Here is a 26,436-nt window from a genome sequence, read left to right on the forward strand (position 1 = left end):
TAAAAACACAAGAATACATGCCATAGTAACAAACAAACAAAATTACCACCAATCCCTCCACACACACACAGCTTAAAAGGCCATCCATTGTTTAATTAGCCAAGGGCTAATTAGCCAAAGGCCTGGCACCTCAAGATATGTAACAAAGGCACCAGGCGAGCCTCCCTCATGAGAGCATTCCACAAGCGGGGATTCTACAATCTGATGGAATTCCTTTAGCTCCTTTGACCCTATATGTTCCCCATACGTTCTTTACAAATTGTAGGAAGGAGGTATTTCATATCATAGTATCATCACATTGTCCGTCTATCTCGCAATGAGCTTTCTTGAGCTTTCTTTATAGCAGGCTTCAGCAGGGAAAGACTGCTTGAGACAACAATTTGTGGGACTGATCCTAGATGACAGCTCTTGTGTTCTAAGGATTCAGGTGACTGAAAAGCTCTCACAGTCTGGGTGTCCCCCCTAGGTTTTTCTGTTCTCCAGGTAATGGCAACTGACATGGATAGTGGCCTCAACCAGCAGCTGAGCTATCGGATTGAAAGTGGAGCTCAAGATAGGTTTGTGATCAACACCAACACAGGGGTGATCAGTGTGGCCAACATCAGCATAGACAGAGAAGAGAAGGACAATTACCGGCTGACGGTGATTGCTGTGGATCGAGGGACACCGCCTCTCTCTGGCACCGCCACTGTGAGCATCCTCATTGATGACGTCAATGACTCTCAGCCAGAGTTCATCAACCCCATCCAGACCGTCACTGTGCCTGAATCGGCTGAAATAGGCACGGTTGTTGCTGAGATGACTGCAAAAGACAGAGACCTTAATCCCCGGCTGGAATACTACATCATTGAAATCCTCGCCAAAGATGATAATGATGCTCTTGTGCCTGGCCAGCAGGGAGCGTTTGCAGTGGATTTTAGAACAGGTACAAGAGTTGGGAGAGAGACATGGGTGGCACTGTGGTCTAACCCACAGAGCCTAGGGCTTGCTGATCAGAAGGTCGGCAGTTTGAATCCCCACAATGGGGGTGAGCTCCCATTGTTTGGTCCCAGCTCCATAGCTGCCAAGTTTTCCCTTTTCTCGCGAGGAAGCCTATTCAGCATAAGGGAAAATCCCTGTAAAAAAGGGATAACTTGGCAGCTATGCCCAGCTCCTGCCTAGCAGTTCGAAAGCATGTCAAGTGCAAGTAGATAAATAGGTACCACTCCAGCGGGAAGGTAAACGGCAGTTCTGTGAGCTGCTCTGGTTCACCAGAAGCGGCTTAGTCATGCTGGCCACATGCTGTCTGCAAACAAACGCTGGCTCCCTCAGCCTATAGGGCGAGATGAGCGCCGCAACCCCAGAGTCGTCCGCGACTGGACCTAATGGTCAGGGATACCTTTACCTTTTACAAGAGTTGGGAGGCTGAAATACTGCTCCAAACATGGGTGTGTAACACAGTTTCTAAGGAAAATGGCCAAAATCAATGGAAGGCAGGAAAAAGGAATACTCTATACCATTTTAACATTGAAAAGAAACATTATCAGCCCAAAACAGCATTTGTAGTACGGTAACAGTTTTATCAAATGTTGCTTTGTCAGACCTTCTGTATATTGAAGAGTTCCTAAAGGCAGCCATTTATTTAGTTATTTGTGTGAACACTTTATCCCACTTTCCAGCCCTAAGAAAAAGTACCACCAAGTTTCAAAAGTTAAACCTTACAATCAAAAGAACCAGAGTAAAATCTGCAGCCAGATATTTAAAACCATTAAAAGTTGCACCGTTGACTAAGAATGTTTTCATTGCCTATCTCAATGCCATCAGGGATGGGATTGGTCTCGCCTCCTTTGGGAGGGAATTTCAAAGCGGTGATGTTCTCAACACACAGTCAGGTTCGTATGAGAGAGCAAGATCTTCCAGCTATCCTGGCCCGTAGCCGTTTACGGCTTTATATGTAAGCACCTTGAATTCAGCCCAGAAATGAATCAGAAGCCTGTCCATTGACATAAAACATGTATAATGTGGTTTTAAAAGGTGTATACCACAAGAGGTTTGGCTGTTTTGCACCAACTGCAATGTCTGAACACTTTTCAAGGATTCCTCCACAGGGAGTGAATTACAGTAATCTAAATTGGAAGGTGACCGAGGTATGTATCACTGTGTCCGCCTTTTCTAGGAAAGGGTGCAGTGGACACAACTGCCAAAGCTGGGCAAGATTCTCCTGGCCACAGCAGCCATTAAGTTAAGGACAGAATACAGTGAGGAAGATTCTCTCCCACCTTTTCTAATTTCTTCCCACCTCTGCTTCTCTTTCCTTTTCACATCCTGTTCTTCCCCCTTTTTTCTATGCCTGCCTTGCCCTTTCTGCTTTCTCTGTACACTTTTGAATGGCTACTTGCTTCACTTCAACTATAACTAACTATAATCTTCTTATTTCCCTTACGGCTCTCAGACCTGCAGGTTTGGTTTTTCTGTTTCTATGTGTGTGCTCAGTGTCTTCTTTCCATCTCAGTCGACACCTCCTCCATTCTCATCCTCACCATCCCTGGTTCAGTGCCAGTTTGTGTCTTGCTGGCAAAGAGCAGCCAAGACATGCCTTCCATGCATTGTGTCACAGCCTTCACAGACTGAATGCTGAAAGTTCCTCGGAAGTACCTAGCTTCTAGGGAGTGGGAGGGGCAAGGATTTTTTAGGGTAAGTGAACTTCCATTCTGTGCTTTGGTGGATAGGGCAGGGTAGCAAGGAGTCCTGAATACAGTGTAACACAAATTTGGTGTTCTGACCCTTAAGGCCCACAGTGGTCAGCTTGCAATTTCTTTTACCACTTTTCTAATCCAACTTTTGAAGGAGCTAAGGGAGACTTGTATGAATCTTATTATCTCATTTTATACGAACAACAGTCTTGCAAAGAAGGGGATAGTCTTAAGACAGGCACAGGCAAACTCGGCCCTCCAGATGTTTTGAGATTACAATTCCCATCATCCCTGACCACTGGTCCTGTTAGCTAGGGATGATGAGTTTGCCTATGCCTGGTCTAAGAGATAGTGTTTTACCCAAGGGGCATCATATATTAAATTCTCTCTGCACAAGGGCAGCATTTTATCTATTCCTCATGCAGCATCATGAACGCAATGCTGTGGCTCCATATGAGTTTGCTATGCTAAGGTAGACCAGACCATGAATGTCACAGAAAGGAGGCAGACCTGAAAGGTGTGCTGAGGCCACATCATGATTTAGCTGGTCACAGGAGCCAGATTAAGAGAGCGATCCTGTATATTTTTACTCAGAAGTAAATACCATTGTGTTTAATAGGGTCTACTTCCTAGTACAGTGGTGCCTCGCTTAACAAATGCCCTGCTTAACGAAATTTTCGCTTAACGAAAGGTTTTTTCTAGGGGAGGTTGCCTCGCTAGACGAATTCGTTTTCGTCTAGCGAATCGTGGTTTCCCATAGGAATGCATTGAAATTCAATTAATGTGTTCCTATGGGCAAAAAAAAATTCAAAAAATTCAATGCATTCCTATGGGATTCGCTAGACGAATTTTTTCGTTATAAGAAAAGACCCATGGAACGAATTAAATTCGTCTAGCGAGGCACCACTGTATTAGTGTTCATGACTGAAGCCTTGTTCAGATTATTTGGAAACCCTTTCTCAGCAAGTATGCCTTGATACACATTCTGTATAGAACTGAAAGCATATTCTAGTCAATATCTGAACTCATTTAACTTAGAGTGAGTCATCGTTCTCACAAAGTATCCAGGTCCGTTGAAGAAATACAAGTTTTGTCCATAATATAAAAGTATGTGGGATACAAAAGAAATGTAAAAAACAGTCGCCCCAAAATATTAAATAATGTATGGTGCAGAATTAGGTTGGATTGAACAAAAGGAATCTGAATGTGCTGTGTGTTTATAGATGGGTTTTCTGGCTAGGGAGAATATAGGTGAAAAGAGACTAAGAAGCTTGTAAACATTTGTTAGATGAACATACTTCTTTGGCCTGTGAAAGCTTTTGCTCCCATGGTTTGAGTATGCTATTTAGTTAGAATTTGCCCCCTTCTTTTTCTTACTTTCAGGTGCTGTGAAAGTTAAGTCCACTCTAAATAGGGAGCTGGTAGCCACTTACGAAGTCACCATCTCCGTCTATGACAACGCCAGTGACGTGGTGGACCGCTCAGTTAGTGTGCCAAATGGTACGGTAATTCCTGTAATTTTCACATTAAACTGAGTCATGCGATGGTGTTGAGATCTGAAAAGGAGAGGGTATCAGTCTGATAAACATTCAGGTGTTTTATCCTTACTCTTTTGTGTTCTCCCATCTCTGCCTCTCACAGCAAAGCTGACAGTAAATATATTGGATGTCAATGATAATGCTCCTCGGTTCCGCCCTTTCGGGGCACTGTTTTTCAAGGAAAGGATCCTGGAAGGGGCCACTCCAGGGACCACCTTGATATCTGTGTCAGCTGTAGATCCAGACAAAGGTGCTAATGGTCAGATCACTTATGAGCTACTCGACCTTTCACCTGAGGGATATGTCCAGCTGGAAGACAGCTCAGCAGGTAGGTGGGACACCTAGGGGATCCCCAAGGAAGATTCTCCGTATGGGGGAGGGGAAATGTACCATTTTATTTCCCATTGTTTTTCCAATGGCACAGGAAGTTTCATTGTTTGGGCCTTTGGCCAGCATCTCGAACAAAAAAATGCAGTCTTATGAAAAAAATGTTGGTATGAAACCTTTTCTACTTCACTCAGGTCTCTATTAGGGCTGACCTTGATAGCCAACTTCATTCGGCAAGTTCTAAACATACCTCCTGTACATTCAAGAATCCTGCACCATTCGTTTCCTTCGTAATTTGTAGAAATTGTTAATTATGAAGACCTACTTAACATAGTGCCATCACTGTACATGGTGCTTTACAGTGTTGTTGTTGTTGTTGTTGTTTAGTCATTTAGTCGTGTCCAACTCTTTGTGACCCCATGGACCATAGCACGCCAGGCACTCCTGTCTTCCACTGCCTCCCGCAGTTTGGTGAAACTCATGTTCGTAGCTTCGAGAACACTGTCCAACCATCTCGTCCTCTGTCGTTCCCTACAGCTTTACAGTATAGCATAAGCCAAAAAAAAAAAAGCCCCAACCAACATGTCCTTTCCCCCAAGGAGATTACAAACTAAATTTAGGCTTTCGGACCTAACTTTTTGGGAGACAGGCAGTACAAAAGGTCCTTTCAGCTGGGCTAGTTATTGGCACAAAATTTTGTTGTTATCCTTCACTTTCTAGTGCAATGATCCCATCACTTTTCTAACTGCAAAAAAGTCCAATAAGAAACTGTTAGTTGGCAGTGTCGTATAACTTCTGTATGGCACTATCCAGAGGAGTGTTCAATAAATTGTTCAGTGTTGTAAACAGCCAGTGTGGAAGCTCTGAAAGATGTACTTGCATGTTCTTTGCTTGTAATCCAGGAATCAATGGGCACCAGAGGTTCAGCAAACTCTCCGCAGAATCACTATTTGTGGTCCTCTGTGGTTCACATGCATGACTCGTACCCAACAGGAGCCGGGAGTTCATTGTTCTGGGCCCCCTAGTGGAGGTCAGACAGGCCTCCTTGATGTTGCATTTCTGGTACCCACAAAATACAGTTGTACCTTGGATCCCAAACGCCTTGGTAGTTGGACGTTTTGGCTCCCAAACGCCGCAAACCCGAAAGTGAGTGTTCCAGTTTGTGAACATTCTTTGGAACCCGAATGTCCGACAGGGCTTCCGCGGCTTCCAATTGGCTTCAGGAGCTTCCTGCACACAATCAATAGCCATGCTTTGGTTTCCAAATGTTTTGGAAGTCAAACAGACTTCTGGAACAGATTCCGTTCGAGAACCAAAGTACGACTGTACTTGCTTATACCAGCAAGCATTTTAACTGAATTCTGATTTTACAGTTTTAACCAATTTTTATTTCTGTTGTATCCTACTTGGAGACAGTTGTAACTAAGTAGTAGATAATAAAATAAATGTTTATCAGAAGTGTTGTTTGCCTCCAGCCAAGTGGAGCTTCATTCCTAGCATGAAATGACCACCAGACCCCTAAGATTTTCTTTAGCAATGGCCCTGGACATATGTTTCTGGATAAGCATTTAGACGTTTGTCTCAAGGGCTGCAAGAGAGTCTTAACTGTCTGCCATTCCAATAGTAGAACCAGCCGTCTGCGGGCATGTCATTTTTATTTTATTTTTAATGCCCATTCAGAATGGTTTATTAGAAGGCTGCAGAGAGGTGGGAGGAAAAATTAGCATCAGTCAAGATGGCAGTCATAATCTTATCTTTCAGGAAAAGTAATTTCCAACAGGACGGTGGACTATGAAGAAGTTCAATGGCTGAACTTCACTGTTCGGGCCTCTGACAACGGATCTCCCCGGAGATCAGCCGAGATACCAGTGCACCTAGAAATTGTGGATATCAATGACAACAACCCCATCTTCAGCCAACCATCCTACCAGGTGAATTGATGTCTAGGTGGGAAGCAGGATCAGATGAAACAATTTACTATGAAATATTATTGTCTGAAACAGCTCTATGGAGCATAACTAACATTCAGGACAGCTTACCATCTGCGGTGTGAGATTCCATGATAAGAATCACATTAAACTAACCGTATAACTGCATGCAATTTAGGAAGGGGTTGAATCCAAAGAAGCTCACGGGTGTGAAAAGGTCGGTGGCCCCTGGTTCACAATATATTGTGGGGAGTGAGGTGGGTGCAGGGTTAGATGGGGCTTATGTTCTATCACAGAACCGCTGCTAGACCAAAAGTCCATCCAGTCTGAAATCTACCTCTGACCAGACAAATATCCACTAGCAAGGACATGATGGCGAAGCATTTCCCTGTGGACTGCCTACTCTACCAGGTCCTCGGAGTCCTACCGCCTTTTTGAAAAGGAGCACTCTGTTTAACCTTATCGGCTAATAGCCATCAATAGACCTATCTTCTGTGAATCAGTCTTATGTTTTTTTTCCCAAGAATGTAACCTAATTGCCATCAACACATCTTGAAGCTGATTGTTTGTTGTACAGATTAGGCTTTGTCATCGGTGATAGGCAAGCAGCTCCACCACTCAGTTCATGGCATGCATTGGGTCCAATACCCCTTTAGAATTGGGTCTGATACCAGTCAAAATGTCTGCTCATTTTCTCTTGTGTTTATTACAGAAAGCTGTCTTTGAGGATGCCCCACTAGGCACTGTGATTCTGAGGGTCCATGCCACAGATGCCGATTCAGGACGCTTTGCCCAGATCGAGTACAGCCTGGGAGATGGGGAGGGCAAGTTTGGGATCAACCCCAACACGGTAATAAACTAAGCCAGCCTGTAAGCCTTTGACTAGCCAAGCCTCCGTTGAGTTTTGTCTCTACCTTGCACTTGTATTCAGGTCTACTGAACAACTACTAACAATTTAGTGGATAGCAGAGCCACTCCCACATTTGCCTGAGAACCCCCTGACTATCAGAGGGCAGGTGGTGGGAAAAGAGAAGTGTGTGTATAAAGAACTCATATGCTGCCAGGAGGCGAGTAGCAGAGTTGGATGCAAATACTCACAGCTAGGGATGGACTCGACAGAACCTGGATTCAAAAGTGGACTCACGTGATTCAATCCAGGCAGATGTTTATTCTGTTTTATTATTTATTTCATTTAGACGCCCACCTTTTCTCCAAAGCATACATGATTCCCCATTTAATCCCTACAGCCACCTTGTCAGGAAGGCTAGGCTGAAAAGCAGTGACTGGCCAAGGTCACCCAGTGAGTTCCACGGCCAAGTGGGGATTTGAACCCTGGTCTCCCCTGTCCTAGTTCAACAATCTAACCTTCAGTTGACTGCAAATGTCATTTTATATAGGAAAATAACTGACTGTCCAACTGAATCCCTGCTGATGCCCAAGAAGGAAGAGCAACGTGCTCCGTCTTGCAAATGCGCTGTTTCCACAATGGTGCCTGAATGCATCCAATAACTTTCTGAAGGTCTTTGTGTGTTCCAGGGAGATATCTACATTATGTCAACCCTGGACCGAGAAAAGAAAGATCATTATATGTTGACTGCTGTAGCCAGAGACAATCCAGGGGCCATTTCTAGTGAGAACCGCCGAGAAAATTCTGTGCAGGTAATCGAGTGACATGGAGGCTTCACTGCATGTTTTGGAAAATGCACCTCTGTGCAAGAGGCAAAGTAACAGCATATCTGCTTTGCTCATTTATAACGACACCCAGTATTTCAATTCCAAACTTTACTGAGAGTACAGAAAAGAAGAAAAGTTAAGTGCAGTAACAGCAGATGTGCATAAGGTTGTGACTGCATGGAAGCATTGGTGGTCAGCCACCCCTCCAAGGGCCACATCACCAGCAGTAGGTATGGCCAAAGTATATGTGTGTATGCATCTGTACACAACCTAGATGCCTGCAGACCACAGACACATAACACAAACTGCACATGCTCTGGAATGGTATAAATGCTGCCTTAAAGAGCAGGGAGAGGTCTTTATCTGTGATCTTAACACTGTGATGCTTCACAGCACTGGCAACAGGAACCCTAAAGATCGGCAAAGGAATTTTATCTCCCAATCAGGAAATAAGTACTCTGCTCTTTAGAGATTGCACTCTGTATAGCAGACTAGAGCACTTCTTCTGATCAGATTGGAGGATAAAGCTGTAGGGGCTGATTCCTAGAAAAATACCCGTTAAAAAAAAGATGAGCCAGCTAAGTGAGGTTTTTGTATCCACTTGATATGCACACCATTGTGATGGGAGGACTGGGATGTTCATGTGCTTCAGTCTTCTAAGGGGCTTCTCCGCCCACAACTACATTATTGGTTTGCTTTGATTTCAGGTGGTGATTACAGTTTTGGATATCAATGACTGCCGACCCCAATTTGCCAAAAAGCAGTATAGCACCAGTGTGTATGAAAACGAGCCGGGAGGGACTTCTGTGATCACGATGACTGCTACTGACCTTGACGAGGGAGACAACGGAATGGTGACCTACAATATTGAAGGACCTGGAGTAGGTATGTAGCTTCGTGAACGAAGAAGGTTTGTAGAGAGGTGGGAAGAAAGAGAGCGAGACGGTATAAACCATATTGCTTTGTATGATGTTCTTGATTATTGGTGTTAATCATTACCAGTTTCACATAGGAGTTGCAATGGGCAAAATTATTTGTAATGTCTTTACCTTCACAATAATCCTGCAGGTTGGGTTACTGTTCCCACTTAATTACTTGAAGTGTCAGTGCAGAGGAAGATCTTGAATCCAGATCTCTCCAGGAGACCGTGCTGGCTTTTTCTTTCTCTCTTGCTTCATCTCTCATTTGTCAAGTGGGAGGAAGGCATCTGGATATGGGTCAATTCCTCCTATTGCCCAGGATAGGGAGGGTCAGGTAACATAGATTTGAAGACATAGGTTGGCTGGGGAGACTCTACCCTCCCCTGCATCACCCAGGTTCAGAATAGCTTTCCATCCAGACCAGTGTTTTTGGCCGTCTTCTCAATCCCCCCCCCCCGCTTAGATTTTGTCCTTTCTTCTCGCTGTACACTTCTTCCTCTTTGTTCTGCTTTTTCTTCTGCTTAACTTCCACTCTCAGAATTTCTTCTCCCTTGAGCAATGGGTCTAGCAGGGAATGGAGAAAATGAGAAAAGCAAGGAAGCATTATTACCAGGTCTGTAAGGAGCAGTCGCAGAAGAATTGGTGTCAGTGCCACTAAACCTGCTGCCTTGACAACCACTAGAGTGTCCCCAGAGGTGCATGAGATCAGCTGCAAAGCCTTTTGCCTTTCTCCTGCATCATTCCACACCCCATGATCAGACTTGCTTGGCTTGAATATTCATTACACTCCTTCCAGTGGGTGGGTCTCAACAGGAAAATTCCTCTAGAGCAGGGTTTTCTCAAACTTGGGCTTCCAGCTGTTTTGGGACTTCAGTTCCCATCATGTCTGACCACTGGTCGTTAGCTAGGGATGGTGGGAGTTGTAGTCCGACAACAGCTGGAGACCCAGGTTTGGAAAAGCCTGCTCTAGAGTGTTGGTCTTCAACTGGTGGGTCAAAACCCACTAACAGCTTGCAATAGCAGCAGCACCATCATAACAAAAAAAGAAAGAAAGAAAGAAAGAAAGAAAGAAAGAAAGAAAGAAAGAAAGAAAGAAAGAAAGAAAGAAAGAGGTCTCCAAATGCTTGTTTGGGTTAAAGGTGGATCCTGGGTCTGGAAATATTGAAAGCTCCTTCTCTGCTTCATGGCTGAGTGGGGATTTGAACCCTGGTCTCCGAGGTTTTCGTTTAACCACTACGCTATTTGAGGCAAAGGGAAATCGCCTTTCTTCTGAAAATTGTATCCTCATTCCCACTTGTTTAAGGAGAGAACTAAAAATAACAGTTTCAACCTTTTCGATGCTGTTTGTTTAGCCTTTTATCTGCTTTTTTTAAAAAAAGTAGCAGTGATTTCTGAGTTTCCACAGGAACGTCAGCACTTCCAATAAATTTTTATAGGCAGCCCTAAAACTATGAAATTTGCTGCGTGAGCTAGATATGTGCTGTTGCTACTAAACTTATTGTCTGGATTCGATTATTTAGCCTGACGTATCATTTGGGAGTACAGTAAATAAATTGAAGATGAATGAATTTATTGTTTGTTCACACACATTCCTTTTTCTCCATTTTTCTATTTATTGGATAAGTTTATTGAAGTAAACTTGCAAAGGTTTGTTTTTGCAGTGGAATAATTAATGCAGTATCCGTACCATCTCTTCTGCCTGTAGATGCCTTCAGAATTCACAAGGACTCCGGGCTCATAACAACTCGCAGGCGCCTACAGTCTTACGAGAGGTTCAACCTCACAGTTCTGGCCACTGACAAAGGGAGACCACCTCTCTGGGGAACAACTATGCTCCAAGTAGATGTTATTGACATCAACGATAACCGCCCGTTATTTATCCGCCCCCCCAATGGAACTATCTTGCACATTAAAGAGGTAAATCCCTATCTAGAATTTCTCATGCTTCTGATAAACGATACAGTAGCCCAGGGTTGGCCTTCTATAGCTTTATGCAGACAGCTGATTCAATGGTGTAGATTTCCACAACAAAAGGATATCTGCTCTGATCCATGCTTTGTCTCTTACCTACGGTACTTTCCTGAACAGAAGCATATTTGATCATTCTCAATATTAGATATTAGATATTATTAGGACACACACAATCACTCTGACTGCACTATCGAGGGGGGGAAATCAAAATTCTGCTTTTCTTTATGAACTATGACTAGAAGTGAAATGATGCATCTGCCCATCAGGTGGCAGCAATGCAAACAAATGAGTACAAAGACAAAAGTCTATTGCTCAGCTTGAGTTAACATGACACTTCAAACTGGGCTAGAACAGGAGGAGGATGTCTTGCTTTCACCTGCTCTCCTCAGCTGTGCATGTATTACACAGCTTGTGAGTGCTGACGAACTTGATCTAAAGTAATGTGTGAGCTGTCCTGAGAACATGATGGTGCTCCTGCACATCAGGGGCTCTGCTTAGAAGCTTATAGGCTTCTAAGTTCAGAGGTTTAAAGATATTGGCCGCAAGAGCTCTAAGTACAAGTTTGGCAGGCCATTCTGCTTTGACGAACCTTTAAGGAAGGGAAGTGTGTGTGTGTGTGTGTGTGTGTGTGTGTGTGTGTGTGTGTGTGTGTAAGGATTTATGGTTCATAGGACATGCAGTTCCCCAATAGATGCTTCTAGACTTGTATCCTTAAAAGCTTCCCTAGGCGATACAATATTTGTGTCTGCAAACAGGAAATTCCTCTCCGATCCAACGTGTATGAAGTCTATGCCACAGATAAGGACGAGGGTCTCAATGGAGCTGTGCAGTACAGCTTCCTCAAAACCGGCGCAGGGAACAAAGACTGGGAATACTTCACCATCGACCCAAACAGCGGGCTCATCCAGACAGCAATGAGGCTGGACCGAGAGAAGCAAGCTGTGTACAGCGTAAGTCCCCTGGTCAGGAACACTGGGCCTTTCGTGGGAGCAGCCCATGTGGTTCTTCATTTTATATCCTAAATTATGAAATGCCCCTGTTACCTATTTCCCCTTTCTGACTCAAAGGACTGACTAGGGAGTAAAGTCTTCCCTTTGGCATGGGGAGAAAAGAGGGAAATAAACATTGGTTTCCTTCCGGAGCTTTTGAGCTTCCCTTTTACAGACCAGGTGTTGTTGTTGTTTTTGTGTGTGTGTCTGTGTTCCTCCTGCAGCTGATCATTGTGGCATGTGACCAAGGCCAACCACCTTACGAGACCATGCAGCCCCTCCAGGTGGCTCTGGATGATATAGATGACAACGAGCCCGTCTTCCTGAGGCCGCCTGTAAGCAGGTCTATCCCTTCCCCTTTTGGACTTCATTGGAGCTGTGGAATACCAGGTCCCAAAATAACAATGGGGTCCCTTCGGGAGCAATACAGGGAATGGTTGTTCTTACCTCCACCTCGCAGGATGCAGTTTGCAGAATGCGTTCAGCGTAATAGTTTCTCGGAGTCCCTGGAAATTCTGGGAATCCTTTGATCTTAGAGAAATGTCAAGTTATCCGTAGGGGAAAGTTTCTTCTCGCTTCATTTCTGCTACGGCAGCAGACAAATAGGAAATACCCATTGCCTGAGATCTATGCGTGGGAGACATTTGGGAAAGGGTGGTAGTGTAGTTTTTGGCATAATGTCACGGAGGTTTTCACCAAAAAGGTTATGCTATGATATTAGGAGTTCACAACGTTGTTGCATCAAACTATGCACTGTTCAGCCTTCTCTCCAGGCTTTTTTTATTCGCAGTTTTTGAATCTTAAAATCTTATGAGTGGTGTACGTATAGATATAGTGGTACCTTGGTTTTCAAACGTAATCCGTTCTGGAAGCCTCAAACCAGAACCCTCAGTACGGAAAACTTAAAACAGAAGCCTCATTTCCTGTTTGACTTCCAAGGCACGTTCGAAAACTGAGGCACTTGCTTCTGGGTTTTCAGCATTCGAAAACAAAAACATTTGACTACGGAGACATTCGAAAACCGAGGTACCACTATACAGTTTAACTCCTTAAAAAATTAGTAAAGGAGAAGGGATTTTTTTTAAAGCTCTTGAAATGGAAAGAAAGAAAATAACTAAGACTTTCAAGGAAGAGCAAAGGGATAAGTTAGGTTGCTTCTTTTTGCTGTCTTTATATATCTTGTATTATTGGTCACACCTCAAATTTTACTTGAGGTTCAAAAAAATATTTTGCTTGCAATTCAATATTATTTGTGACCTGTTAGTCCCCCACCCCCAAATGCAATTCATTCAGTCAGTTGTTGATAGTATTGCACATTGTTTACCGTTTGGGACTTTATGCTTGTCTATTTTTGCTACCTTTTAACATGTGTTTCCCCCCCCCCCTCTCTATCTCCCCACCTCTCCCAACATCTCCTGCAGAAAGGGTCTCCCCCTTACCAGGTTCTTTCTGTGCCTGAACACTCACGTCCTGGGACAGTTGTGGGCAATGTCACTGGAGCAGTAGATGCTGATGAGGGCTCCAATGCTATCGTCTATTACTTCATTGCAGGTAGACTTCATTTCTTTTTCTCGACTGTCCTTGGATGGTTTTCACGCTGCCTTGTGCTTGTATCATCAGTGTTTTATAGAGAGAGAGAGATAGGCAACTCCCCATTTACCCCATTCCACTGCTGCCCACTTGCGATGCCAAGAACAGCATGTGCATCAGCAGTTGTGTGCATGCCGATTGTGCACAAATGGGGAGTTGCCTCTATGTATGTATTCATGTGTGTGTGGTTAGAAGTTCAGTTCCACAGCTGCAGGAGCTGGTGGCACTGTGGTCTAAGCCACTGAGCCTCTTGGGCCCCGCGACAGGGTGAGCTCCCATTGCTCTGTCCCAGCTCCTTCCAACCTAGCAGTTCGAAAGCACACCAGTGCAAGTAGATAAATAGGTACCACTGTGGCAGGAAGGTTAACGCCGTTTCCGTGCGCTCTGGCTTCCGCCACAGAGTTTCATTGCACTAGAAGCAGTTTAGTCATGCTGGCCACATGACATGGAAAGCTGTCTGTGGACAAACCGTGGTTCCCTTGGCCTGATGCGAGATGAGCACTGCACCCCATAGCTACCTTTGACTGGGCTTAACCGTCCAGGGGTCCTTTACCTTTACCCAAGCTGCACTGCTGAGTGCCCACCTGGTAGGACTAGCCTATGAACATTGGATAATGGGATTGAAGGGTGAAAGAAATGGAGGAAACCTAATTGGAATTACTGTGTCTATCTCCTCTCCATCCACCCCACCCACACTAATATGACTACAGAAATCTCATTTTAGAGAGGAACAAATTTAAAACAAAACTGACTAGTTTTCTCTCTCATTTTTTTCTAGCTGGTAACAGAGAGAATAATTTCCAGCTGAGTCGGGAAGGAAAATTGCAGGTGTTGCGGGACTTGGACCGAGAGAAAGAAGCTTTCTACTCTATCATTGTCAAAGCCTCTAGCAATAGGAACTGGTCACCTCCCCAGGGTCGCCGGGCAACCAGGATCCAAGCCATGGATCTCAGCACTGATGCTACTCTGCAAGAAGTACGGATCTTTTTGGATGACATCAATGACCAACCTCCCCGGTTCACCAAATCAGAATACACAGCAGGTAGGGATGGTTCCACTTGAGCAATGCCCATTCTAACTGAATTACTGGGATTTTAGAAAAAAAAAACGAATTTGCCTAGTTTTCATTTGGTTTACAGCCTGGGTTTTAGTATAATCAGGCAAACTGGGCAAAGCTAATTAGCAAAAGAAAAAATCATAAGTAAAATTTTGTGACTGATGTAAAAATATTTACTACTGTTTTTTGAGGTGACAAAACTGTGTATGATTTGTGCATAAGTGCATTCAGAATGGGGGACTAGTGACCTCTCTTTACCACAATGTACATTGGGATCTTTAAGACAAGACCGGCTAATCTGTCTTGGACTACAACTCCCATGATCTCGGATCATTGGCCATGCTAGCCAGGGCTTATGGGAGTTGTAGTCCAACAGCACCCAGAGGGCCACAGGTTGGCCACCCTTGCTGTAGGTATTATTTCCCAAGAAATGACTTATACTTCTATTAATCTCTCCCTCTGGGACTTTTCCTTTGTTACTTCTCTGCCTCACCCCACCCTGCTCCCTTTCCGAAAGGGGTAGCAACAGATGCAAAAGTGGGTTCCGAACTGATCAAGCTTGTTGCACTGGATGCCGATGTGGGAAACAATAGCCTGGTCTTGTACAGCATTCTGGGTATCCGTTACATCAAGCAACATTCCAACGACTCTGAGGAGGTGGCCAACATTTTCAGCATTGGTAAGAGAGGCAACGGCATGCATGGGGAGGGACCCATGCCGAGTGAACTGTCTCGCTTTTTTGTGCTGCATTTGGTTAGCCCTGCTAAGTTTACATAGTGAAGGCCAGGGCCGGACCAACATATTTTGGCCATAGCTGCCAAGTCTTCCAATGAAAAATCCAGGATCAGCAGTGGCGCAGCACCGGAAGTCACTTCTACGCATGCCTGGACATGCGTAGAAGCGACTTCCGGTGCTGCTATGCCCGATTTCCAGTGCCCAGACATGGGCAGAGCAGCACCCAAAATGTCCACACAAGCGCAGAAGGGTCCTCCCTGGCAGGTAGGAAATCGGGGGATTTACGGGATTTTTTTCTATTCGGGATAACAGCGGGAAACTGATTAAAATCCGGGGGTTTCCCGCAAAAAACGAGAGACTTCGCAGCTATGATTTTGGCACCTGAGGCAGACCCCAAAATGGTGCCCACTTCCCCGTCACGGAAGAATGGGTGAGGAAAGATCAACATCAGGAGCAAAGGGGGGAAGAAAAGATAGACATCCGGATCTGCTGTCTCTGTGGACTCTGCCGCCTGAGGCAGTCGCCTTACCTTGCCTCATGGGTGGGCCGGCCCTCGTAAAGGCAAAATGATGTGTGCTAATAGAGCCATGGTCATATAATCCATAAGGTTGCTACTCAGTCATGCTTGGGAAAAGTTGTTGACAGGGATGCTGACATCAACAAAGACTGCTTTAAATTATCTTCATCATCTCTTTGCTGGAGATTACGCTATAGCAAGGTTTCGCAAACTTGGGTCTCTAGCTGTTTTTGGACTTAATCTCCTGTCATCCCTAGCTAGCAGGACCAATGGTCAGGGATGATGGGGACTGTAGTCCAAAAGCATCTGGAGACCCAAGTTTGGGAAACTTTGCACTATACTGTGGCAGGTTTTTGAGTATAACAGTGTCACAGGACAAAACAGGTCTTTCTATTGTACTTAAAAACTCTGCCTGCTTCGTTCCTCTTTAGGTAGATCTTGGTTGCTGCAAATACAAGGGAGCCACCATTTAATTGGTCTTGGAAGCGAGTTAAACTAAAGGCTAGTCCACATATATTCAGAGCAATCAGGTGGTACAGTCCTGTTTGGTATATACCATTTCAGGCTGCAATGACTGAATGTTCCACTTTCTTCAAAAAAAATATCGCAAGCATTTAGAAAACTAGCACTTCAGAGAGGTGGTTAGGCTAAAACCTTATACGGTAACCTGCTGTGCTAGTTTTTAAGTTCAGGAAGGTTTTTACATGGAAAAGCATGCTGTCTCCCACACGCAGCCTCAAATGGCGCAATCTCAACATGGCTGCATTATGTGATGATTCTGACCATGCAGGGTCACTTGTTGGTTCTTCTCAAAGGTAACCTAGACGGGATTCTTCGAACCTTTGACCTCTTCACTGCTTACAATCCTGGCTACTTTGTGGTGGATGTCATGGCCTCAGACCTGGCTGGTCATAACGACACTGCAGTTGTGGGGATCTATATCCTGCGGGATGACCAACGGGTGAAGATTATAATCAATGAGATCCCAGATAAAGTACGGCAATTTGAGGAAGAGTTCATCAGCCTTTTGTCAAACATCACGGGGGCCATTGTCAATACGGATGATGTCCAGGTAACTGCTGCTTTGTGGCAACACATTCATTTTCTTAACAAGCAGCGGATCTTTCTTTCTCAGTCAAAGAAATAGAGGTGGAAAACTGGCCAATTTCCTGGCAAAACCAGCCTTTGGGAGTGTATGCCTTGGAGCCTTCTAGTCATAGGGAAATGTAAGAAGATGTGTGATCGGTGGGATAGGAGAAGGGACACCCTTTTTCTCTTGTCTCCCATACCATAGTTCCACGTCGACAAAAAAGGCCGCGTGAACTTTGCCCAAACAGAATTGCTGATCCATGTGGTGAACCGGGAAACCAACCGGATTCTGGATGTTGAACGGTAAAGATTCCATGTATCTCCTCTTATGTAGATTTATATTTGAACACAGAAAGAAACACACCGATGTGTTCGTGGCTTAGATGAAATTTGAGCTGACCATGACTTTCCCATGACTATTCTTAGCCATATCACACCATAATGGCTCTTCCTCTACAGAGTTGCCTTTGCTAAGCCTCAGCAGTTAGGAAGAGACTTTTTTGTGGATAGACAGCTAAAGATTCATTCAGTTCTGCTGCTAATATAAAACATGGGTCTAACCATGCTTAGCACTGTGTCACATTGAGACAGGCTGCATAATGTCATTGGATAGAACAACCTCTCCTGTCACAAGCACGAGGAGTCTTAGACCCAGGTCCTAGTGTTTTGGCAATGCTTTGGTCAGCTGGCATCTGATACTAGTATTTATATTAGATAGAAAGACCCTCAAGCATTGGTAGCCAACCCCGGCAACCTCTGCTGATCATAACTGAAAATAAATATTAAATTGAAACAGTCCTTCAGGTTCACATAATGATTACTTCGCCATGAAAGGGTTTTGGTTGTTGTTGCCTTATGGCAGAGATTTGTGCAAAGCCTTTTCTTGCTAATCTAGCAGTCCCATTCCTTTGTGAGTCTCACACCTGATTGAAGAGCAGGGATGGGGAACCTGCAGCCCTCTAGGTGATGCTGAACTACAATTCCTATCATACTTGGCCATGCTGGCTGGGGCTGATGGGAGCTGGAGTCAATCAACAGCTGGAGGCGACAGGTCCCCCAACTATGTTAAAAAAAAAATTTGAATGATGGGCTTCATGACGCTTCTGATGCAATTTAATGGAATGAGTTCCTGCTTCCAGAATCTCTTGAATTGGAAATTATAGCTGGGAGGTGAGGGTTGATCATTCTTGCCATAAACACTTTATAAAAAGTGTGTTTTCAACACTAGGAAGATGAATCCATAAATAAAGGTTTAACCCTCTTCCTAGAGTAATACAGATGATTGATGAGAATAAGGAGCAGCTGCGGAATCTCTTCCGGAATTACAATGTCTTGGATGTGCAACCAGCAATCACTGCCAGGGCTCCAGACGACATGTCGGCACTGCAGGTAAGATGGAGGTGGGGGTCCTTCCCTCTCTCAAACTTACTTTGCTTCCTGCTCTCAGGCTTTTTTGCGGGGAGGTCCCCCACATTCTTCGGAATTGGCTGCATTGAAAGGAACTGCCCGTTCATAAACTGTTTCCTTACGTTTGCTGCAACAAGGTTCATGATTCTTTAAAAAGCATGCAGCTGCCAAGATAATACAAAATGCACCTGTTGAATTTATTCCTATTAAAAGCACACACACAAAAGACTTACTTGTGTATATAAGGCAACCTTATATTAACTGTTTTGTGAAAAGAGTGCAGGTACAAGTCCTAAATCCATATGCAAAGGAGCTTTCATGACAGGAATCTGTAGTGGTGGGTATCAAAGAGATGTTGGGTTTCGCCATCGTTTTATTAAGAGTGACCATTAAATGGTGGATTCACCATTCATTTCCTTTTATATTCTCTCCCTGTGACCTGGGCATGAATGCAGTTTGGAATCACCGAGTCAGATATTGATATCTTGTTGTTAGGGCAAATATTTACAATGGGGGGCGATGGTGGACCAAATCCTTATCTCCCCTACCCCTGCAGGCCATGTCTATCAGGTAGTGAGGGCCTGTCAATCACTTGAATTCACAATGGTGTCAGGGCTTCAGAGCGCACCACACAGGGAGCTCTGTGCTGTGCTTTGAAGTCCCATCAAACAGCTGATTGGTGGTGCTTCAGAAGCTATTTTTTGGTCCAGCCTCTTCGTAATCATATATGACATCAGGTGATGGGCAGCTTGGGCAGAATGGCCTAGCAGGCCAAATGGGAATATCTGGCAGACCTCATTAGACCCGTACCCCAATTTACACTGAGTCAGTAGCCAAGCCATTTCCTAGACATCTTATCCCTGCTGTAACAGTTAGTTTTGTTTTTGTTTTGTTTGTTACCATTTCTAGATGGCAATAATTATTCTGGCTATTCTACTCTTCCTGGCAGCCATGTTGTTCATCCTCATGAACTGGTACTACAGAACAGCGTGAGTAGCCCCCAGTACCTGCACTGTGTAGGGCAGAGTATTTCAGATGCCACAAAAAATAACAATGCACTTTTGGACCTGACATCAAACCCTTGCATACTGCAGAGGAGGAACCTCTGATTCAGGGATTTCCAAAAGGAGTAATGGCTGTAGATTTCCACCACAGAACATAGCCTTGTGGGAGGGTGAAGGGGATGAAGTGTGTGTACTAAGTTTGCCAGCCAGGTTGCAGAGAGGGGATTTCCCTTTTTGGTGATTTGTGGCTGTCTGACACCTTTGAATTGCACTCTCTGCTGCCAAAAGTGAATTCATCTTCCAAGTTCATGATAAGGGATTTGGCTGGTATACTCAAATATTTCTGCATCAGGGCCGTAAGCTGAGTTGCATGAGGAAACATGCAACAGGTCTTTGCATGTTCAGTGGGAGAGAAATCTGTTTTCTGGTGTCAATCTTCCTTTGAGAGGTGGAACAATATTTTGTTTATTTTAAAATATTAGGTATATTAGTATATCTCAAGGAGCACAACTGAACTGGATTAAAACATAGCCTCTCTAATATATTTAAATATGTTTAGGTTTACAGAGAATTACTGTATATTCCTGCATATAAGACTACTTTTTAACCCAGGAAAATCTTCTCAAAAGTTGGGGGGGGGGGTCGTCTTATATGCTGGGTTGTATTTCTTATACGACGAGTATATCCCAAACTCTATATTTTAACTGGAAAAGTTGGGGGTTGTCTTATATGCCCAGTCGTCTTATACGCCCAGTCATCTTATACGCCCAGTCGTCTTATACGCCGGAATATACGGGTACTTCAAGATTTGAGGGGAGGAAACCAGGGAGGAATCCCAGTTTCAGCAAAAGAACTCAGTAGCAAAGGTTTTCAACCAATAGTCTTCTACTGGTTCAGAACAGTATGTGAGAGGATGTTAAAGGGCCAATCACATTACACATATGATGAACAGACTTCACAATACAATTCTTGTGCTCTTTCTCCTTAGTTATTTTGTGTCTTGCAGGCACAAAAGAAAACTGAAAGCAATTGTGGCCGGTTCCACAGGTAGGAGATCTTGGAAGATCCATTTTTTTCCTGGCCCATTGGGAAGGAAATAGACATTGAAGAATATGATGAGATAGCCATCACTCATAACACCATACGGTGAATAATAAGACCAGCAGCTTGGCCTGGGTTGCTTCCAGTCCTTGACTCTTTGGTGCTGGTGAAGTGTTGCTTTTCCAGTCAACTGGAAGTGAAATTAATTAAGTCTGAAAAACAATTGATGTTGTGTTGCCAGCCTGTTGCACTCCATTGACTACTCCATAAAAATGCAAATAAATAAAGGATATAAATTCTAGACTAAACTGCTTGTATTAGAAGCAAACTAACAAAGGCTAAACTGTGAAACTTTATTTGACGTGACGATAAGTAGTGAGGAAAAACTTTAGCTGATACGTTTCTGTGTGTCTGGTTGCTGGTAGAAGCACAGGGGCAACAAAAACCGTTTTTTTACAAGTCAAACTCTAAAGTCAACAGATGTGAATGGTTCTCGATAAATTTGACACATTGCTTTCTTCAGGTAACCGAGGTTTCATGGACATCATGGATATGCCAAACACAAATAAATATTCCTTTGATGGGTGAGTTGTCAACAATTTCTGAAAGGTTTAATGCTGGCTAAAAGAGGCTATCCGAATGCTGACCATGCCTAATTAAAGGCAATCCTGCCTCTGGCACCTATGAAGGTGGATGATACATTACGAAGTATATAGTGCAATCTTTGAAAACATGAGCTTAAAGAAAAGGAGTGCTTAAAGTTATCTGAGATAGTATATTGACAAGAATGTGGGCCAAAGGGGTGGATTTTTCTTGAATGGTTTCCCATTGCAGTTGTTTATTGTAGGCATCCTGTATCCTTTCTAGAGCCAACCCTGTGTGGCTGGACCCTTTCTGCAGAAACCTGGAACTAGCAGCACAAGCTGAGCATGAGGATGACCTGCCTGAGAACCTCAGTGAAATAACAGACCTGTGGAACAGCCCAGCCAGGACTCACGTGAGAGAGCATCTGCTTGCTTACTCTACTGTGGTTGAAGCCACAGTATAGTCAACGTCCTAATTTTTGCCTGTAGCCTGTGCCAGCATAAAATTCAGCATTCAAATTCATGTGAAGCAACAGAACACATTTTGATTGTGTGAATAAATTAGAATTGGCACTATTTGTCAGTCATCACCATCCCTTTGTGCTAGAATATATCATTTATCTATTCTTAACTCCTTTCTCGTCCAGGCCTAGTAATCCAGCTGCACCTTTGTTGCCCAGTAGGAAGAGGCCGCAGCAATGGCATAGCAGCAGCAATCAACAGCTGCTACATTAACTTTAGAGCTTCCTAATCTAAGACTAGTTGCGATGGTGCACTTCATGGAAAATTAGAGTCAGTCATACAGCATGTACTTGCTGTTCATTGTTAATGAGATTTTGTTCAACATGGTGCATGCCCTGCTTGGTAATTAAATTTTGCAAAAGGGAGTTGATCAACGGGAGGTGGGCATGTTGTGTAGACAGACGTTAGCAAGGGGCATTAGGGAAGTGAGCAGTGTTCCTGGAAAAGATTCCCAGATGGATTTTCCTTCAGGTCTGGAGAGACACAGAGAGAGAAAAGCTATTTTAAAAACCTCTTCTTTTTAGGGAACATTTGGCCGAGAGCCTTCGGCTGCCAAACCCGAAGAAGATCGCTATCTGAGAGCAGCCATTCAGGAATACGACAACATTGCCAAGCTAGGCCAGATCATGCGAGAAGGGCCCATCAAGGTATGTTCTATTATTCTCAGTCTTAGTTCAGTAAAATGTTCACGTTTGTGGCACTACTTGGCCAGAGGACAGAGCTCTCAGCACCATGTTTAGTCTGCAATCCAATCTTGGAATGCAGTTGTTTTGGAGAGTCACACAGAATGCACTATGTGGCAAGAATCCCATTTTAATGAGGATTATTATACGAGGTGTGATTCAAGAGGATTTATTAGAAGGTTTAAGGGTAAATGTTTCAGCCATTATTATTTTTATTTTTAATGGAGAGGATATCTGGATTTAGAGTAGCTTCTCATGGGGATCCCCTACACAGATTAAGTTTCGGGACAACGTGGCAAAGGGCCCGAGTGTAATTTATCCTGTTGCCCATTCCCTCCCTCCTTCCAGGGCTCTCTCTTAAAGGTAGTCTTGGATGATTACATGCGACTGAAGAGACTGCTTGCTCAGCGGATGGTGCATAAAGCCACCACCAGTCATGGGGACCAGTCCTCAGTCTCTGAGGTAGAATCTGCTTGTGCATGGGAGTTCTTGAAAATGCTTGTGGTGCCCTTTGGGATGTAGTGTTTGCTTTTCAGAACTGTACCCTTTGGTATCTGTTGCGTGATGCTCATAGCTGTTTCCCTTTGTAGCACAAGAGTGCAGGAATTCCATGAAACAGGCAGAAGGAGCCCCTCTCCACTACAGGACTGCGCAACCTGTGTCTCTCTAGGTGTTACTCCCATCAGCAGCCGTCAGCATAGCTAGCGGTCAGGGAGGATGTGTTGCAGGCCAACTCTGCAAGGTCACAAGAGTGTGCCTGTTCTGCCCGCACACGTCCCACTGAATTAGCTGCTACTTCTGTGTCCTAACTCCTCCCGGGCACTGAAAGTCTCATGCTAGGCATGTCTATTCATGTTCTCAGTGCAGTACTGCATGCTTTTGCGGTGCTAATTAATTCTTTAGGCCTCTGGTTTCCAACCAGTGTGCTGTGGCACCCTGGGGTGCCTTGAATGATCAGGTCAGGGGTGCCACGGTCAACATTGGTCTCTGTTCCTCTTTCCTTCCCTCCCTCCTCCCATGCCCTCTTGTGTCCCAAAGGCTTGCATATTCTGTTTATTGCAGCAGCTGTGGCTAGAAGTTCCACAGGTGAATGGTGCCCCTGGGAGGCACCTCTCTCTGGGGTGGGGGGTGGAGGTGGTCAGCTCAGAGAACAGGATGGCAGTAGCAGCTGCCCAGAGGACTCGGGAGAGGAGAGGAGGCTTAAGGAACACTCCACAAGGGAGGGTGTTCAAAAAAAGGTTGAGAGGCTGCCAGCTCTGCAGGCAAGGGGTGACATAACTGGGCCGCTTACCCCACAGGGGTGCCACAGAAAGAATGTAGTTGGTTAAGGGAGTCGTGGACTCAAAAAGGTTGAAAACCTCTGCTTTAGGCATTAGAATCCCTTGCCAACCACTGTGAAGTAATCACACTTCCAAAAGGGGCATATATAGATAAGAGAAGAAAACCCTAGATCAGTTATTCACAAAAGGAAAGTTGCAATTCTCTAATAAATGGGAACTTTGTAGGGGAGCTCGTAGACTCACAGCAATGAGGGATGAAGATAGTGCAATAAAAAAGTTCTAAAGGATGAAGGCATGAAACAGAGAGGTGAAAAATAGGAGGACATGATCTTTAATCATCAAGAACTGTAGCTGCAAGGAGAGTTTTGAACCAGGATTTTGTGGAAGAATGGGGGGGAGGGATAGTAACAGGACATTCCTTGCACATCAGTTTATGAAGGCTATAATGAAACAAACAGCAATACACTGGGGAGAAACTACTTGTTTAAGCACATTGGGGAAAAGTTTACTTTGCTGGATTGTAGCCAGAGAGTGAAGAATTTTCAGGGAGCACTTTGTTTCTCTTCTATAATCTCTCTGTTTGCTGTTTGCCCAGTACGTTAAGCCAAGTGAACAGAAGTGGTGAACCGGTTAATGCTTTGCGCTTGATTGCAATCTTTGTCTAATCCGGTTTCCTTCTGCCCTTGCTTCTATTCTACCTGAACCAGGAGTTCTTAATACTCTCCAGCTAGCTCAGGCTTCTCACCATCCTCTTTCTTCCTGCTCTCCCATTGGTTAGACCCTCCTCAAAGCTCCTTGCCCACCTTATTAAAATCAGAAGCCTATAATGCACAACATTATACAGAAACAGAGTATTCAATATCTGCTATTTGTGGTTTGTTGGTTTTATGGGATGTATGGTATCTCAGGCTGGCTCCCATCTAAGTAACAGCCAATCCTGAAGGAAATTCCCTTTGGAAACAGAATGATAGTTCATCCTTTCAATCTACTCTGTGACATCTCACTGTGCAGAAACTGCCGTCCTTGCCGTATTAGGATTTTAAGACGCGACTGTGCAAAGGCAACATCGGGTTCCTCCTCCAGTGCAAAGAGTAAGGGCTTGGCAAGAGTCGTGCACTCCCCAGCAATGAAGGCTTAAAGCCCTAAACCAGTGGGCTCTTCTCAGGAGTGAGAGCACCAGTATATGCAAAGAATTTCCTAGCCTGAAACAAGCTTTTCCAGTCATTTCAATGGAGAATGAGGTTCCATGTGCATGTCGGTTCCTTCCATTGGAATCAGCTAGGTCACCCAACTGCTTGAGTGTTACAAACATAGGAATTTTGAGTGGGGTAACCAAATTCTAGATATAATCAGGGTCTTTAGGTTGAGAGGGGGAGGACCTTCATCCTGTTCCCAGATTAGCTCAGGAAGCGAATGTAACTGCAGCTGAAAACAGCGCTGCCTAAGCAATGGGGAGCACTATGGTGTGTTGATTTAAACTTTGGTTTTGTTCCAGCTGATCCAGAACGACTTGGACGACGACGAGGAGCAAAGGAGTCCAAGCCAAGGGAGCCTCCGCTTCCGACATAAGCAGCCCATTGAGCTCAAGGGACCTGATGGAATCCACGTGGTCCATGGGAGTACAGGTACTCTGCTAACCTCTGACCTCAACAGTCTCCCCGAGGATGACCAGAAGGTGCTGGGCCGCTCCTTGGAGACACTGACTGCCGACGGTGGGGCGTTCTGTGACAAGAACGCCCGCACTGAGTCTGCCAAATCCACCCCTATGCACAAAATGAGGGAAGTGATCATGGAGAGCCCACTGGAAATCACAGAGTTATGACTAGAAGTGGCATCGCTGGTGTAGCACTCCGAGGAAGCCTGGCCCCACGTAGACTGCTGCCAGAGGAAAGCACTGACCAAGGGACAAGAGGGGCAGAAGAAAATCCAGAGGCCTCGGTCACTTGTGCCTGGCCACCACCTGTTCCAGAAGAAACCTGACCAAGACAGCTAACTGTTAGGGCAGCCTTGGGGAGCCTAACCCCCGGGGTGAAGGTTCTCAGGACTGTTTGCTTCTACCAGGCACTCACATCATTAAACTCATAACTTTATAAATTTTATTTTTAAAATATAAAGTGTTGAAAAGAGCAATGGGGAGGCCCTGAGGCACAGACTTAAGGCTAGAATTGCAATAACCACGGTGTGCCATTGGTGGAGATGACCAGGCTCTCCCAACAGGTCCTGGGTTGCACCAAATACATTCTTCCACCATCAGGCTAGTGGTGGTGATGGGGATTGTGATGATTGGAGAAGACGGCTGCTAACCAGCTGCAGCTAAGATGCTATGACCATCAACTCGCACAGAGCAAATTGTGTGATAATCTTCAGGAAGCTCCATAAATATGTTTGGCATTTATCTGTGTTTTCACCTTTCCAGAAAGCAAGGGGTGGGGAGAAACTGAAGCCATTTGTTCATTTTGCTGGCCTACCAAAACACTGCAGCATCAAAAGAAACAAGAGTGATATTGAGGTTCTGAACATAGAGTGTTTTGTGTGTACTCCTTTTTTTCTTCTTCTTCTTTTCAAACAGTAACGTGTTGAGCGTTTTTGGAATGGTCTGTCAAAGGAACCAGAAATACATCATCCATGAATTTAGTTAATCTGTGTTTGATCTTTCCCTCCCAGCTTGGGCACAGGGTTTGGTGCTTGTTTGGGTTAAGTACACACTGAGGAATCAGAGTGGTCATTGTGCTCATCTATATACCAGCATGTACATTCTCTCTCCATAAAACTATCAAGAAGGAAAATGCTAAGTGTTTCTTATTCAGAAGTGTGTATACGATGCAATACAGACACAGTGAAAGGTCTGCAGTTTGAATAAACTGTGCCCATTAAGCTAACTTTTAACATCATTCTGCTTTTTATTATT

At 44.5% G+C, this 26,436-nt stretch overlaps 1 protein-coding gene across 3 annotated transcripts in view; it reads left to right on the forward strand.

The window, feature by feature from the left end:
• CDH23 (cadherin related 23) overlaps nt 1–26,386 on the forward strand; it is a 398,194-nt gene extending 371,808 nt beyond the window's left edge. The window contains exons 47-69 of one of the 3 annotated variants that reach the window (XM_060274909.1): nt 467–925; nt 4,056–4,172; nt 4,314–4,538; nt 6,299–6,468; nt 7,178–7,315; nt 8,002–8,124; nt 8,847–9,024; nt 10,765–10,976; nt 11,786–11,980; nt 12,244–12,354; nt 13,441–13,570; nt 14,388–14,651; nt 15,184–15,345; nt 16,734–16,990; nt 17,213–17,310; nt 18,276–18,396; nt 19,324–19,403; nt 20,425–20,465; nt 20,983–21,043; nt 21,327–21,456; nt 22,090–22,212; nt 22,597–22,710; nt 25,024–26,386. In XM_060274909.1, the coding sequence (XP_060130892.1) occupies nt 467–925; nt 4,056–4,172; nt 4,314–4,538; nt 6,299–6,468; nt 7,178–7,315; nt 8,002–8,124; nt 8,847–9,024; nt 10,765–10,976; nt 11,786–11,980; nt 12,244–12,354; nt 13,441–13,570; nt 14,388–14,651; nt 15,184–15,345; nt 16,734–16,990; nt 17,213–17,310; nt 18,276–18,396; nt 19,324–19,403; nt 20,425–20,465; nt 20,983–21,043; nt 21,327–21,456; nt 22,090–22,212; nt 22,597–22,710; nt 25,024–25,350 (3,836 nt within the window). In that variant the 3' untranslated portion in view covers nt 25,351–26,386. Of the gene's footprint in view, nt 1–466; nt 926–4,055; nt 4,173–4,313; nt 4,539–6,298; nt 6,469–7,177; nt 7,316–8,001; nt 8,125–8,846; nt 9,025–10,764; nt 10,977–11,785; nt 11,981–12,243; nt 12,355–13,440; nt 13,571–14,387; nt 14,652–15,183; nt 15,346–16,733; nt 16,991–17,212; nt 17,311–18,275; nt 18,397–19,022; nt 19,404–20,424; nt 20,466–20,982; nt 21,044–21,326; nt 21,457–22,089; nt 22,213–22,596; nt 22,711–25,023 lie in introns of those variants that run through there. The other 2 variants (XM_060274907.1, XM_060274908.1) reach the window with 2 other exon arrangements.
• The last annotated feature ends 50 nt before the right edge of the window (nt 26,387–26,436 follow it).

The sequence above is a fragment of the Zootoca vivipara genome, chromosome 5 (assembly GCF_963506605.1).
Source record: "Zootoca vivipara chromosome 5, rZooViv1.1, whole genome shotgun sequence".
Taxonomy (NCBI): domain Eukaryota; kingdom Metazoa; phylum Chordata; class Lepidosauria; order Squamata; family Lacertidae; genus Zootoca; species Zootoca vivipara.